Genomic DNA, 15,274 nt, shown 5'->3' with positions numbered 1-15,274 from the left:
AGCTCTAACTCAAATGCTCCGAGACCTGTTGCACTGTGTGAGGGTGAGGGGTTGAGGGTGAGTGAGGGTGAGTGAGGGTGAGGGTGGGTGAGGGTGAGTGAGGGGTTGAGGGTGAGTGAGGGTGAGGGGTTGAGGGTGAGTGAGAGTGAGGGTGAGTGAGGGTGAGTGAGAGTGAGGGTGAGTGAGGGTGAGAGTGAGTGAGGGTGAGGGTGAGTGAGGGTGACGGTGAGTGAGGGTGAGGGTGAGGGTGAGTGAGGGTGAGTGAGGGTGAGGGTGAGTGAGGGTGAGTGAGGGTGAGGGTGAGTGAGGGTGGGTGAGGGTGAGTGAGGGTGAGGGGTTGATGTTGAGGGGTTGAGGGTGAGTGAGGGTGAGTGAGGGGTTGAGGGTGAGTGAGGGTGAGGGTGAGTTAGGGTGAGGGGTTGAGGGTGAGTGAGGGTGAGGGTGAGGGGTTGAGGATGAGTGAGAGTGAGGGTGAGTGAGGGGTTGAGGGTGAGTGAGGGTGAGTGAGGGTGAGTGAGAGTGAGGGTGAGGGGTTGAGGGTGAGGGTGAGTGAGGGGTTGAGGGTGAGGGGTTGAGGGTGAGTGAGGGTGAGTGAGGGTGAGGGGTTGAGGGTGAGTGAGGGTGAGGGGTTGAGGGTGAGTGAGGGTGAGGGGTTTAGGGTGAGTGAGGGTGAGGGGGAGTGAGGAGTGAGAGTGAGGGTGAGTGAGGGGTTAAGGGTACAATGGCTGGCATAAATTTGTACAGGCCTAATGTAAGGAAGTTGAAAACCGTCAGGCAGCCTTGAGTGATTGGTTCGCACACTGCACTCCTCAGTACAAAGTAATAATGTCCCTGGGCCTCTCTCGAGAAGGGAGGGTGTGGCACTGGGGACAAAGCACTCCCACTGGGGGAGGGGTAAATGTGTTACAAGATAGACCACAGTGCAGACAATGACTTTTACAGATGATGAGCCTCAGTTCCCAGGTAGAGCACGTTCTATCACGACTGAAAATGGTGAAAAGGACTACATTTCCTTTGCTCACTTTCTACTTTTGAATGTGTATGCATTCTAAAGAGCACTTTCATTACTTTCTGCTTGTTCGTGCCATCAAGCAGGGGTGGAGACCGTATTAAGTGTAATGTCTAACCGGCAGCAATGCATTAAAACACGTTTATCCTGAGAAGCTTGCCGTCTTTATCATTTGTGTTTTGGAAAGCGGATTTGACACTGCATAACGTTGAAGGAGCTCCCATTTCCCATTGAAGGATAGCTGCAACCTGTCATATCCTTCATCTTTTTGCCTGTCAGCTGCCGGTTTCATTCAGCTGCCACTCCTGTTTAATATGGTAGCAAGTTTTATATGTTGTGTTTGCTGGCGGCTTTTCTGACTAGATGGCTATGGAAGAAAAGCACACGGACTTCAGGTCTATGATCAGTCTGTCAGTAACCCTTTCCTTGGAGTTGTGATGTAAGGGTTCAGGAAACTCACCTCAGTGAAATGCTACAGCTGTGTCTCTTGGAAGAGCATTGTATGCAAAAAGCATTGACAAAGCCAGTAGATCTCGCCCTTGGGAGAGCTTTTGGCATTGGCCTCAGGTGGGGGGTGGCAGACAGTGAAGGCGGGGTGCATAACCGGATAATTTGAAGGAGCACTATGAAGAGGCCAATGCTGGCCGCTTAATAGCGCTTTTTAGATTGAGATTACAGAGATTGGGGCAGGTGAGCGGAAGGAGGACGAAAAAAAGTACAAGAGAGGGAAATGAGACCATGGGAAGGAGAGGAAACGGTAAGAGAGGAGAAGAAGAGAAAGACTAAGGGTGATGATGTAAAGGGAAAAATCGAGAGAGAGTGGAACAGTGTATCAAAGAAAACAAAATTATGAGGTAACGAAAGCATTAGAGTGTGGCATGGGAACAAAGCAATAAATAAAAATTCTAACAGCAACATCATGAAAATACACTGATACACGGCGGGTTGGATGCGAGAGAAGAAACGGACGATATAGAGCTGGCGAGAGAAAAGGCAACAGTGAAGGAGAAAAACACAAGAGGCAGGAGAGAAAGAAAACAAGACGGACGGACGGAAGAGAGGGGAGGGGGGAGGAGAAATGCGACACGGCGGGAAGGGGAGGGGGCGGAGCAGGTTAAATTAAACAAAGAAAACAAAATTATGAGGTAACGAAAGAATTAGAGTGTGGCATGGGAACAAAGCAATAAATAAAAATTCTAACAGCAACATCATGAAAATACACTGATACACGGCGGGTTGGATGCGAGAGAAGAAACGGACGATATAGAGCTGGCGAGAGAAAAGGCAACAGTGAAGGAGAAAAACACAAGAGGCAGGAGAGAAAGAAAACAAGACGGACGGACGGAAGAGAGGGGAGGGGGGAGGAGAAATGCGACACGGCGGGAAGGGGAGGGGGCGGAGCGGGTTAAATTAAACAAAGAAAACAAAATTATGAGGTAACGAAAGCATTAGAGTGTGGCATGGGAACAAAGCAATAAATAAAAATTCTAACAGCAACATCATGAAAATACACTGATACACGGCGGGTTGGATGCGAGAGAAGAAACGGACGATATAGAGCTGGCGAAACAAACAAACAAGACGGACGGACGGAGGGGAGGGGGGAGGAGAAATGCGACACGGCGGGAAGGGGAGGGGGCGGAGCGGGTAAACAAAGACGGACGTGCACGCGCTTTTAAGCTCAATGCGCATGCGCATTGAGCTTAAAAGTCACGGGCACTGCAAGGAATCGCCACGATTCCTTGCAGTGTGGATAAAGAGCGGATAAGTCCCAATACTCTCGCCTTGCTCGATGCGCATGCGCATCGACAGGCGAGACCTAAAAAGGGCTAGAAATGTGAATAAGGACACCCAGTTACCCGCGCCGTCCTGAGATACAGGAGCAGTGGCGGGCGGAGCTACTTATCCCACAAAGAGGCACCCACACGGAGGGCACAGTGGTCTTCTTGGCACAGGAAATGACTCCAGACACAGTGGCAGCAGTCCCGCCTTACTCAGGCTCAGGGAGCGAAGACCTTCCAAATGCCACCAAAGAAGACCCAACTCAACAGGGTGTCCAAATATTTTGGCTCCACAGAGGCGACTCATACCTGACAATCAACAAGCGTAGCTGAGTGTATGGCTCTAACCAAAGAAGTCTTCTTGGCCTCTCTGAGAGACTTTAAAAAAGAACTATGTGAGGAGATAAAAGCAGACGTGGCCACATCCATTGAGAAGCTCAAAACTGATCTAAATGACAAATTGCTCACACTGAGGCAGGATATAGACTCTGTTGGAAGTAGAACTCTAGATACGGAAAGCAAGATTCTGGCCTTAGAGCAGGGTTTTGAGCAGTATAAGAATACAACACAAACCCTGAGAACACAACTACAAATAGCTATAATTAAATCAGAAGACGTGGAAAACAGATCCCGAAGGGACAACATTCGAATTAGTCAACTGGATGAAGCAGCAGAGGGGCCTTATTTAGAGGTATTTGTAATAGGTTTATTCCATGAGATTTTTGCCTCCAGCACACTAAAGATCAAAATAGAGAGAGTGCACAGGGTGGGAAGGCCTCTCTCAGGAGACATCCAAAGACCAAGAGACATACTAGTAAAGCTACATGCCTTTAAAGTAAAAGAAGCCATCCTGCAAGCGCCCAGGAAGACCAACAAAGAGTCCTTTTGGGGATTTTCTTGTGTTCTTTTCCAGGATATCTCCCGGGCCACACTGCTGCAGCGTCAACAGTTTTTCCCAGTTACAGATAAACTGCGACAGGTCAATGTGCGATACAGATGGACTTTTCCCTTTGGGCTGGCATTTGAACACAAAACAAATCACACCACAGCACTAAGCTAGAAGGGGCAATGAAAATCTTGTGCCTCGAAACAATGGAGAATGGCCAAGCCGCGGACATAAGTCATCAAGAGCCGACGATGGAAGCAGCAGGGATACTTCACCTTTGCTCACTTAGAGACCACACACACAATAGAGAAGGAGGTAAATCAACCAATGGGCAGGGGAGAGTACCTCACAGATGTCTTCTTTTCTGGGCTCATGGCCTTAGAATTCTAGAACAAGACCCGAAGTATCACGGAAAGGAGGCGCCTCAGGGGCAGGACATTACTCCTGGTAATGCACAGTCTAATGGTCACAGGACACAGGTGTCCCGGTGCTTAATCTGGTAAGTGGAACGATGAGGACAAAAGGGGGCGGCCGGACTCTCAGCAGCAAAGTCTTGATCCGAGTCACGCAAGAGACATTACAGCCACGGCAACGATGATGGACCGTTCGCCCCAAACGATATTGCTGATCAAGAATCCTTGGTTTACTCTGGGACCCGTTGATCCAGGAGGTTTGCAATTGGGGTTAGGGAGGGCGAATCTTTTTATTGACTGAAATACTAAGGATCTTGCATAGAGACAACCTGAGGGGGTTTGCGGCGGGCATGGGGGCGTGAGAGAAAGGGGTGGGGTGGATGGAAAACACAGAGCGAGGCCACTAGATATCTGTTTTAAAGCAAAGGAATGACGATGCAGATTTTAACGTGGAATGTACATGGGCTTAACAACATGCCTCATATATTTGGCAGGTCGGTGTGCCAGACTCTTCCCTGCAAGGTCATTTTGACTGTCTGGGACGCTGGGCCTCATAGTCCCCTCCAGCCGAGCCTGTTTGCATGGAGGTAAGTAAAATAACTTGATTGGGATATCGTTTATATAGTGCAGAGAATCCATTATGTGCCTGACCTTGGCGCTAAGAAAAAAACTGCTCAGAATAAAGATATCCCCATTTTTTTTATGCTGTCCAGTAAATCAAATCTCACGCGTTCCAGGTTTAAACATCAGGTTTGTTCTGTTTCCCCCGAATAATAACTGAACAGGAGCTTTGCTGGGACTGTGTATATTTAGGCGTAGAATATGGCAGCCAAAGTTCCCTGGTGTACATCACATTGGCGATGTCATTCCCTGTTATTTTTTTTATAAAATAATAGTTAATAATGTGCATTTGCAGCTGTTTGACTGAGATATTACCCGAAGTAGTGTCGTGTGCATGGGCAAATCCCAGTGGCCATGGCCTGGTGCGTCTTCCTTGCGCAAGAACTAGAGGCTGCCTTGGTACAATGACAGTTTTGTGCGTCTGTTTTACAGTAGCACCGGAGTTTAAATTACTACTTTAATGTCCTGTTGATGTATAATCAACCTGTACAAACCTTTAGTTTAACTGAAATATGATCTTTCATAAAACCTCTGTGCTGCACTTTTATTCTGCATTGTTTCAGCTTCTTGCGGGACTAGCGTCTTGTTGCTGGTCTTCTCTGCACTGGAGGCGCACAGAGCAGGAGGCAGTATTTCTTATGTTTCTCAAAGCCTCTGCTACCTTTTAGAATCCACATGCTCAAGCAGAATTGAAATCTTTTTGTGCAGCCTTGGCACTAGCTTGAGGCTTACATGTCTGCGGTTGCCTTTCACTGCAAGCAGGTCTGCCACGTAGCAGTGTTCACCTCATAGATCACGGCGTAGCGGGGAGATAAATGTTACTATTAGGTTGTAAATTAATGCAGGCATGTTGTCCGTTCAGTTTATGTGGCTCCCCTATGCGAAATAGTGCCTCAATTATAATGCTTGCGGCGGATGGACCCAAATTAAGTTTAATCAATCGGTGGTTGAGCGGTCCTCCACACAAGCAACAGGAAGTGGCGTACCGCGACTTCTGCCGAATTAGACGGCAAAAAAAGAGAGTGATGATGCTATTAACCAATGGTGAATGTGGGTGGGCTAAAAGCCCCTCCTGAGTTTTTTAAAAATCATTATAGATCATCGTCATAGCGACAGCGCATGCGCGCTGCCTACAGGCTCGACCTAAAAATGGTAGTACTTCCCCGCTTCCTCCACCTGTTCCAGAGTCTACCCATTGAATTGAAACCGGGTACTTGGACAAACTCAAAACTTTGCTCAACAAATTCATATGGCAGAATAAACTGGCACGTTTACCCTTCAAGCTACTTCGGAGACCCAGACCGGAGGGAGGGTTGGGGCTCCCTGATTTCGGCCTGTACTACAAGGCAGCGCAGCTGCGAGTCATCATTGAGTGGTCATAAAGGGAAACAGATGAGCATTGGCTGCACATGGATAGGGCAATGGTGGGTAGAGGCATATAGGATCTACTGTGGAAACACAAAATAGACTGCCCTGCCAATGCCTATATCAGTACTCCAATGAGAACAGTCTTGAGGGTATGGGAAGAGGTGCTCAAGAAATCCCCCTGGACAACATTCCCTCTCCCTTCACCCCGATACACTCCAATCCAGCATTCCCACCAGGTTTACTCCCAGGTCCCTTTGACGCATGGAGAGAGGGGGGATGCCTGACGCTATCACATTTATTTCACAATTCTGATATCCTCAGCTTTGAACATTGTCAACGAGACTTCAGTCTAACAAAAGAGGAATTTTACCACTACCAACAACTTAGACACTGTACCCTACAGCCAGAAACAAGGGAAGCTAGCACAAGGGATCTTACTCCACTTGAAGCATTCGTGAAAAAGTCCCAAAGCACCAAAGGCATCATATCTTTCCTATATTCGCAACTGCTACGCTTCCTACAGGGCCAACCTCCATGACACTTGGCATTCTGGGAGCGCACTCTGGGCCACGACATCTCTGATCATGAGTGGCATTGGTCATGGAGGGATACACATAAAAACAACCACTCCCTTTGTCTCAGAGAGACACATTACAAATTATTATACGATTGGTAACTATATCCCACAAAACTGAAAAGAATCTACCCTGACACTTCGGATCTCTGCTGGAGGGGCTGCGGTCTGCTGGGGGACTTTCGTCACATCTGGTGGGATTGCCCGAGCATCTGCCATTTTGGCCCTAAATTCTAGCCCAAATAAAAGTGATACTGAGCTATCCCATACCAGATGCAATCTCCTCCGTGCTATTAGGGCTCAGATCAGATTCCCTAAAACTCCAGACAAAGGCAGATAAATGTATCATGTGGCTATGTTTGGGGGCAGCCAAAATGACAGTGGCAGTTGCCTAGAAAAAAGCTGAGGCACATTCTACCACATGGTGGCACACACTTTTTTAGCAGGCAATAACTATGGAGAGGTTAGGTGACATAATTCGAGAGGATTTACATTTAATAAAATATACTTGAGGTTCCTTAACCAGTTATCTTTCAACTGGGTTGCCAGTGCTGGCGTGCCCGTCCAGAACAAGGGCACTGCATCTTTTTCAATTCTAACTGTTTGCCCTGGAGATAACAGGGTTGCTTGAATGATGTCCCCATCCCCAGGCCTCTTCCTCCATATCTGTGTAGCCATACATAACATAGTCCAGTCTCTGCTTCTCCGGTTGAGTACCTTATATTGTTATATTTTACTTCTTTAGTTCGGTTTTCTTAGTTCGAGGTTTGCTTTGCCTTTATAAGGGTGGAGCGATGTAACTGTAATGATTAAGCAGACACAGACCAGTGCCATTAAGTAGGAAACTAAAGCAGGAAATAACTCACTCTATCATATTGCTGGTTTCTGTATCACAAATGCTGGATGCAAAATTTGTAAAAATTACATTAACCCCTTGGGCGCGGCCGCGATTCTGCGCCTGTGCGGCAGTTTTGAAGAGTGGCGGGTTCATGACGCCCCCCAGCCGTCATCAGCACACGCCCATCGTGATGCATGACGGCTGGGGGCCGTCATCAGCATGGAAGGGGTTAAAAAGAACTTTGACAAAAAAAAAGATATGTTCTTTATTTATTTGAAAAGTTTTATAAAGCGCGAGCATGACCCTTGCGGATATCAGAGCACTGTACACAAAGGTAAAAGTATGAATAAACTCAGTCTAATGGAGGTCAACATTGTAAAACAACAAGGAGGAAACAGTCAAAATCAGGTGCTGGGTAGTGGGCCCGCTAGTTCAGTTTCTCATATGGTGCAATATATTTCTTGTAACATTCAGCAAAACAATCATAGAGTGACTCGTCACAACACAGTAAAATAAATGCCAAATCTGTTATCGGCGCAAGAGTATTCTTTTAGTATAGCTCTGGAAGGGCCGTAGTGTAAAATAACAATTTACCAACCAATCAAAAATAAATATAGAAAGATATGTTGGGATAAATGACAAATCTGTCAACAAGGAGACTTGAAAGAGAGCACAGGATGATGCCGTTAATGTTCACTCAGGAAAAGCCATTTTTCCTATTTCTTTAAAAAGGCAGTGAAAGGATTGGCTCTAATCTCCGTAAGAAGAGCGTTCCAAATTCTAGCAACAAGACCGTAGAAAGTACATTTGCACATCATTTTCTTTTTGAATTTTGGAGGTTTCAAGAGCAGTGTGGACGTACTTCTTAAGTTCCGACCGGAGCCAGAAAGAACAAGCTTGTTCACCAGGTAGGCCGGAGTATGATAATGCAGGGCTTTATGCGTGAGGCAAGCTATTTTGAATCGGATCCTGGTCCGATGTGATGCAATCGTGTTTTTTGGTGCCTCTGATGAGCCTGGCCGATGCATTGAGCGTAGCTCTGAGAGGGGCCAAACTCGCTTTAGGAAGGCCCGCAAGGGTCACCAAACCATATTCAAGTCGTGAGATCACCAGGTATTGAACTGCAGGCTGTAAGTCTTCTGGCGGAAGGAAAGTCTTGATTTTCCTAAGGGTGTTAAGATAAAAGTTGCCACCCCTAATAGTGGCACTGATGTGAGGTTGTATATTAAGGTATTTGTCCAAGGTAATGGCTAGTGATTTAGCGGAATCAACCACATGAGGTGCGTAGATAAGGGCTGTGAGTTGTTTTAGTCATTTCAGGGTAGGTGCAGAGTGGCTGTGTGGGGCAATCAGCAGGAATTAAGTTTTGAGGGTATTCAACAAAAGATGTTTCTGGGCTAACCATTGTTGAGTTTGCGAGAGAGCCTGATTTAAAGTTTTAATGTCCTCCAGAGAGGAGATCTTCAGGTAAAGTTGCGTGTCATCCGTGTACATGTGGTAATGAATGTGAGAATGGTTCAGAATGACAGTGCGAGGTTCCATAAAGAGGTTAAAGAGCGTGGGCGAGTGTGCGGATCCTTGCGGAACTCCAATCCTCACCGGGGATCTGGATGCGAGGGACTGGTTGAGTTTAATCCTTTGTTTGTGGTTATGTAAGAAAGAGGCAAACCACTGTAGGACCGGCCCGAGAGACCCATCCTAAGTTGAAGAAGCTTAATCAGGTTTTCATGTTTGATGGTGTCGAATGCAGAAGACAGGTCAAGAAGGATCAGAAGACAGGGGACATTTTGATCAAGGGATTTCAGGGCGTCATCCACAATGTGAGTTAGAGCAGTTTCAGTACTATGCCCTGCTTTGAAACCAGATTGATACAGGTCAAGTAGTTGAAATTTCTCTATATGCTTGCAGCGCTGCTTGTGGATACATTTCTCGAGCACTTTGGCTAGCGTCATGCTGATGGTGATCGGTCGGAAGTTAGTTGGGCTTCTGGGGGATAGGAGTTACTTGCCAAATTTTTAGGCAATCAGGGCTGTTCGGCTGCAGGAGATATTCATGAATGATCCTCGACCAAGAGGAGGAATGGCCGAGTTGAGGTCTTTAAAAAATTTAGCAGGCAGTGGATCAATGAAGTAATTGGCCGGTTTTAGAGTTGCCATAACGTGGAGTAGTTCGAAGCAATCTGGTAGGATAAAGGAGTTCCAAAAGCCATAATTTTTGGGAGAACTGCCAAGCAGTAAGGAGACTGCCTCGGGAACGACAGGCTCCCCTGATGATGTGGTGTAGATTAGAGGTGGCACCATGGGAGTGTCAGGTTGCAGCTCCTGTTCAATTTTCCTAGTTTTTTCAGAGAAGTGCACTGTGAAGTCCTCCCGCTAGGAAGCGTAATCAAGGAAACCAGGTTGTGGTTGGAAGTGTGGTTTGCTTGCTGTTTGATGATTTCAAATAGCATCTTGGGTCTATTTTTAGCATTGTTCAGCTGCTCTCTGAAATGGTCCGTTTTAGAAATGCAGATTTTTTTGTTGCAGGTGCTTCTCATTTTCCTTAGCTGATAGAGGCTAGTTGTGGAAGGCTCATTTCTCCAGAGCCTCTCTAAAAGCCTATGTTTACGGCGTTCATCATTTGGGGAACCATTAATCCAAGGTTTGGATTGTTTGAGAGGGTTCCTTTGAAGTACTTTCGGTGGAAAGGCGTCAAAGATATTTGCCACAGTGCTAATGTAGTGATCCGGAAGATCATCAAGGTTGGTCATGTCAGGGGGCGGCTGAAGTCTATTCCTAGTGATGGCAGTAAGATCATTGATGTTGATGTCTCTCATGTTGCAAGTCAATTGTTTAGCTTTAGGCAGTTGTCCATTTCTGTGAGTGGTCTTTTCCAGTATGTGGAAGGCAATTTGATGATGGTCCGACCAGTCGCAAGGAAGGATGTCACCCATTTGAATGATGTTGTCTCTAAAAATAATGAGGTCGAGGGTTGCGCCTTTGTTGTGGGGAGGACCCTTACAAACCTGAGAGCAGTTAAGATCCGAGAGGAAAAACTTAAAGGAGTTGACTAAAAGATCATTGGTGTCATTCCAATGGAGGTTGAAGTCTCCGAGGAAGATATGGTATAGTTGATCCGAACATGAGCTAATAATCTTCATGATTTGTTCTATGATGATCAAATTGTCACCCGGTGGATGATAAATCACGTGAAGCACAGAGACAACCTTGCCCTTGTTCCAAATTTCTGTTACTAGTAGCTCACAGGAAGATAGCAGAACCTTCAGAGATTGTTTTATAGTTAGGCTGGAGCGATGAATGCAAGCAATGCCCCCCCATTATCCTGTGATGATCACATCGGATAGTGGCATAATTAGGCGGGACTAAGATGTCAAGAACAGGGGAGGAGGCCTCATTGAGCCAGGTTTTGGTGAGAGTCAGTAAGTTCAAGTCTTGTGCTAAGATGAGTGCAGAGATGTCCGCAGCATGTTTCAAGGCCGATCTGCAGTTGATCGGCATTGAATTAATGTGTAGGGAGGTGTTCACCTCTTCCTGATGAGCAGTAGTAATTAGGAGTAGGTTTTCCTTATTAACCGATCTGAGGTTGACCCTGGGTTACCTGTCAGGATCCGAGGAGGTCGCAGGGATGTTGATAGCGGCATTAGAGGAGGCGAATAACCCCGTGCCATTGTACGAGATTACAAGAGTGAGGGTGTACTCAGCCCAGAGCTGAGGCTGAAACCTACGGGATCTGGATTGATGGTTAGGAAGAGGCCTAGAATTACAACTGGAACTAAGTGGGAATCTGGTGCGGGATTGTTCATTTCCATCCCCGTGGACTCCAGGAGGATTGCGTTGCACATTCCCAAGTGGAGGGAGTATATGCATTATTAAATGCATTATTTCTCAATTACCTCTAATAAAGAGGTGTTAATTCTGAAACATGTAGAGTTCAGTTCATCAAATGGGGAGATATAATTTGGATTATATTCATGAATTATTGAAAAACAAATTTTTATATTGAAGTTTTCTAAGGATTTGAATTCACCAATATTAATTAAATCACAAATTAACATTTGTTTAAAGGATTGTGTCATTCATTCTGTACAATTAACTGATAGGTATAAAGTGATTCCATTCTGTCTTCTGTACACAATTCTGAACTGCCTCTTCCTGTTCTGTCTCTCTCCACAGCAGGCCTACCATCCACGACTGAGCTGCCAACAGCTGCGGGTGGGAGCAGCTGGCCCTACCTAGTGGGCTTCATCGCTGCCGCCATCAGCATCTCCGTCCTCATCGCCATTGTCGCCAAATGCAAGATCTTCCACCGCTACTTTGCCAGTTATCGACACCAGCCTCTTCCTGAGAGTGACTCCATGCATCAGTCTGAGGCGGATCTCTCAGATGCCACGCTGGCGAGGAGGCAGGTGGACGGGCGACACCAGGCCTTCCCTCAGGCGGAGGATGATGATGGCTTCATCGAGGACAACTACATCCAGCCAGGTGACACGCTGCAGGAGGAAGACGATGGGGATGATCTCTTCACTGTCTGAAGTGCCTGTGGGGTCGAAAGCATCACATCACCGACCTGTTTGGCATCTGAAGTGCCAGTGGGACCTAAGGCAAGAACTCACAGACATGTTTACTACCTGAGGTACCAGTGGGTCCTTCTGGGATACCTCTTACACATGTTGACCATCTCAGAGACTGCTGGGTCCGGTCGGTGCCTACTCACTGGACCAGTTCACCATCTGAGGCTCAGGTGTATCCTTCCGAGATACCTCTTACACATGTCCACCATCTCAGATATCGCTGGGTCCTGCCATCTCTCTTCTCTGGACCATTTCACTATGTCAGGTGTCTCCTTCTAAGATACCTCTTACACATGTCCACCACCTATGATATCGCTGGGTCCTGCCATCTCTCCTCCCCGGACCAATTCACCATGTAAAGTGCAAGTGAATCTTACAAGGATACCTTTTACACATTTTCATCATCTCAGACAATGCTAGTCCTTCAATTTCTGCTTCCCCGACCAATTCACCTTGTGAGGCACTAGTGGATCCAACTGAGATAGCTCTTATACATTTTTACCATCTGAGGCACTACTGTGTCTTGTGGTCTTGGAACCTCACAAGACAAATCACAGATTAGTTCAATGTCTAAGACATCAGCGGCTCCTCACAGCTCTACTTTTGCAGATCTGTTTCACCAGCTGACCCAACAGCAAAACCTGGCTCTGCAAGTCCCTTAAACATATGAGATGCCAGAAGGTCTCAACACCTTGACACATTGGACGTCTGGCCACCATCTGAGGTGAGAGGGGTTCCTAACACCTCAAGTCCTCTTACACTTTGTCATCCTTTGAAAGAACGCCCCACAATAGCCTGCCCAACCACTCCTGGAACTGAATGAGAGAGTCCCAGACCTTATCATCATTTAAGAGGATGCTGGGGCATGGCGACGCAGCAACAATTCACCTGAACACTCCTATAATTGAGTGAAAGACCCCCCGACCATGTCGTCACCCGAGAAGACGCTGGGGCATGGAGCGGCAACAATCCACCTGACCACTCCTGGAATTGAGTGAAAGCTCCCTGACCATGTCCTTACTTGAGAGGATGCAGGGGCGTGGCGCCACAAAAATCCACCTGACCACTCCTGGAACTGAGTGAAAGACTCTCTGACCATGTCGTCACCTGAGAGGACGCTGGGGAATGGAGCAGCAACAATCCACCTGACCACTCCTGGAATTGAGTGAAAGCTCCCTGACCATGGCCTTACTTGAGAGGATGCAGGGGCGTGGTGCCGCAGAAATCCACCTGACCACTCCTGGAACTGAGTGAAAGACTCCCAGACCTTGTCATCACTTGAGAGAACGCTGGGGCATGGCGCCACAACAATCCACCTGACCACTCCTGGAACTGAGTGAAAGACTCCCAGACCATGTCCCACTTGAGAGGACTCTGGGCCGTGGCGCCACAACAATCCACCTGACCCCTTCTTGAACTGAGTGAAAGACTTCCAGACCTTGTCATCACTTGAGGAGGCGCTGGGGCGTGGTGCGGCAACAATCCACCTGACCACTCCTGGAACTGAGTGAAAGACTCCCAGACCTTGTCCTCACCTGAAGGACACTGGGCCGTGGCGCCGCAGCAATCCACCTGACCACTCCTGGAACTGAGTGAAAGACTCCCAGACCTTGTCCTCACCTGAGAGAACACTGGGCCGTGGCGCCGCAGCAATCCACCTGACCACTTCTGGAACTGAGTGAAAGACTTCCAGATGTTGTCATCAATTGAGAGGCTGCTGGGGCGTGGCACTGCAACAGTCCACTTGACCACTCATGGACCTGAGTGAAAGACTCCCGGACCTTGTCATTACTCGAGAGGACACTGGGACATGGTGCCACAACAATCCACCTGACCACTCCTGGAACTGAGTGAAAGTCCTGCTAGCTTGATCTTTTAAACTATAATACATTTTCCATGCTTTTTGCCATTGAATTTCTTTTTGCACACAAATTGCACTTTTTTCCTACATTTTTACCTCAGAAATGAAGGGTTGGGGCTGAGGGTTCTGTGATTAGGTAGGATAAGAGACTTAGGTGCCCTGCCATGGGTTGTGTCATCATGGTGTGGAGTTTTGTTGGGCTGATTTATCAAGTTGAAATCAACAGGAGAGGCACATGGAAAGACAGTGTAGAAGAAGGAGGCAATCAATATGTGGAGGTTAAAGGTCAGAAGACAACAAGGGATAGAAGTAGAATAAGGGAGGGAAGTCCAGGTTAGGGTTCAGATGTGGTGGATTTTCCTATTCAACCCCACAATGCCTTTTAGGAACTTACTAAAATTTGGTATATCCCTTTACGAAGTGTGATAAGACTGAGGATAGTGTGGGAAGTGAGTGAATAAAAAGGGACACAACTTTCCTCGCAGTGAGGGTATCATGGACACAGAAAGAGTCCTCGCTCTGAGGCACATGACATGCAAGAGTCGCGATCGAGCTTCGGCGATGCCTAGAGCCGACACAGGGAGCGATCCCCCTCTTGGAAACTTTGGGCTCGATTACAACCTTGGCGGATGGGATACTCTGTTACAAAAATGACCGATATCACGTCCTCCGTATTATGAGTGAGTTCCATAGGATATAATGGAATTGTAATTTGGCGGACGGGCTATCCATCACGTTTGTGACGAAGTAATCCTGCCCGCCAAGATCAAATCAAATCAAATCAGGTGTTTGTTTAGCGCAACTACCCACCCGTAAGGGTCTCAAGGCGCTGAGGGTGGGGGGGGGGGTTTCGCAGGTTCTAGTCCATCAAGAAGGGGGTCTGTCGAAGAGCCAGGTTTTGAGGTTTCTTGCGAAGATGGAGAGCGATGCTATCAGGTCTTGTATTTCTTTGACTTCCCTTAGAAGCTGCTGAGCAGTGTCACAGGCCAAAACTGCAACACCTCATCCAGAAGTGCAAGTGGTTAAAAGATACAAAAAGAACAATAAGAAAAACATGAAATGAAAAAAGCCAAGTTGTTGAAATGCAACTAAGCGAAGAGTTTATACCGCTGAGCTCAAGCAAAGTGTAACCTGCTCTCCAGAGAAAGTGTTCAGACTACATCCAGCCATTTGGAATTGGAGACTTCCTGTCTTGAGCCGAGGAGCAGAGAAGATGCAGAAAAGAGCATCTCCAGCCATGCAAAAAGACTTTATATATAGCTGCCAAGGTTTCAGATTGCTGTGTGAGACATTTTCATAATTTCGGTGTAATTATGAGTGACATTTAAATGGCTATAAGTGACACTTTGTCTC

General features: G+C 47.1%; 1 protein-coding gene across 3 annotated transcripts in view; it reads left to right on the top strand.

Annotated features, from left to right (window-relative positions):
* Positions 1-14,974, top strand: part of C1_1H1orf210 (chromosome 1_1 C1orf210 homolog) — a 165,222-nt gene extending 150,248 nt beyond the window's left edge. The window contains exons 3-6 of one of the 3 annotated variants that reach the window (XR_015307478.1): positions 11,663-13,054; positions 13,141-13,396; positions 13,654-13,824; positions 13,912-14,974. Coding sequence is in view for 1 of the 3 variants with exons in the window: in XM_086952185.1 (XP_086808311.1) it covers positions 11,663-12,021 (359 nt within the window). In the remaining 2 variants the exon portion in view is untranslated. Of the gene's footprint in view, positions 1-11,662 lie in introns of all 3 variants that reach the window. The other 2 variants (XR_015307477.1, XM_086952185.1) reach the window with 2 other exon arrangements.
* Positions 14,975-15,274: the final 300 nt, after the last annotated feature.

The sequence above is a fragment of the Lissotriton vulgaris genome, chromosome 1_1 (assembly GCF_964263255.1).
Source record: "Lissotriton vulgaris chromosome 1_1, aLisVul1.2, whole genome shotgun sequence".
In the NCBI taxonomy this organism is placed as follows: Eukaryota; Metazoa; Chordata; class Amphibia; order Caudata; family Salamandridae; genus Lissotriton; species Lissotriton vulgaris.
The sequence above is the reverse complement of the archived record's forward strand: the minus strand, read 5'-3'. Positions and strand labels throughout refer to the sequence as shown.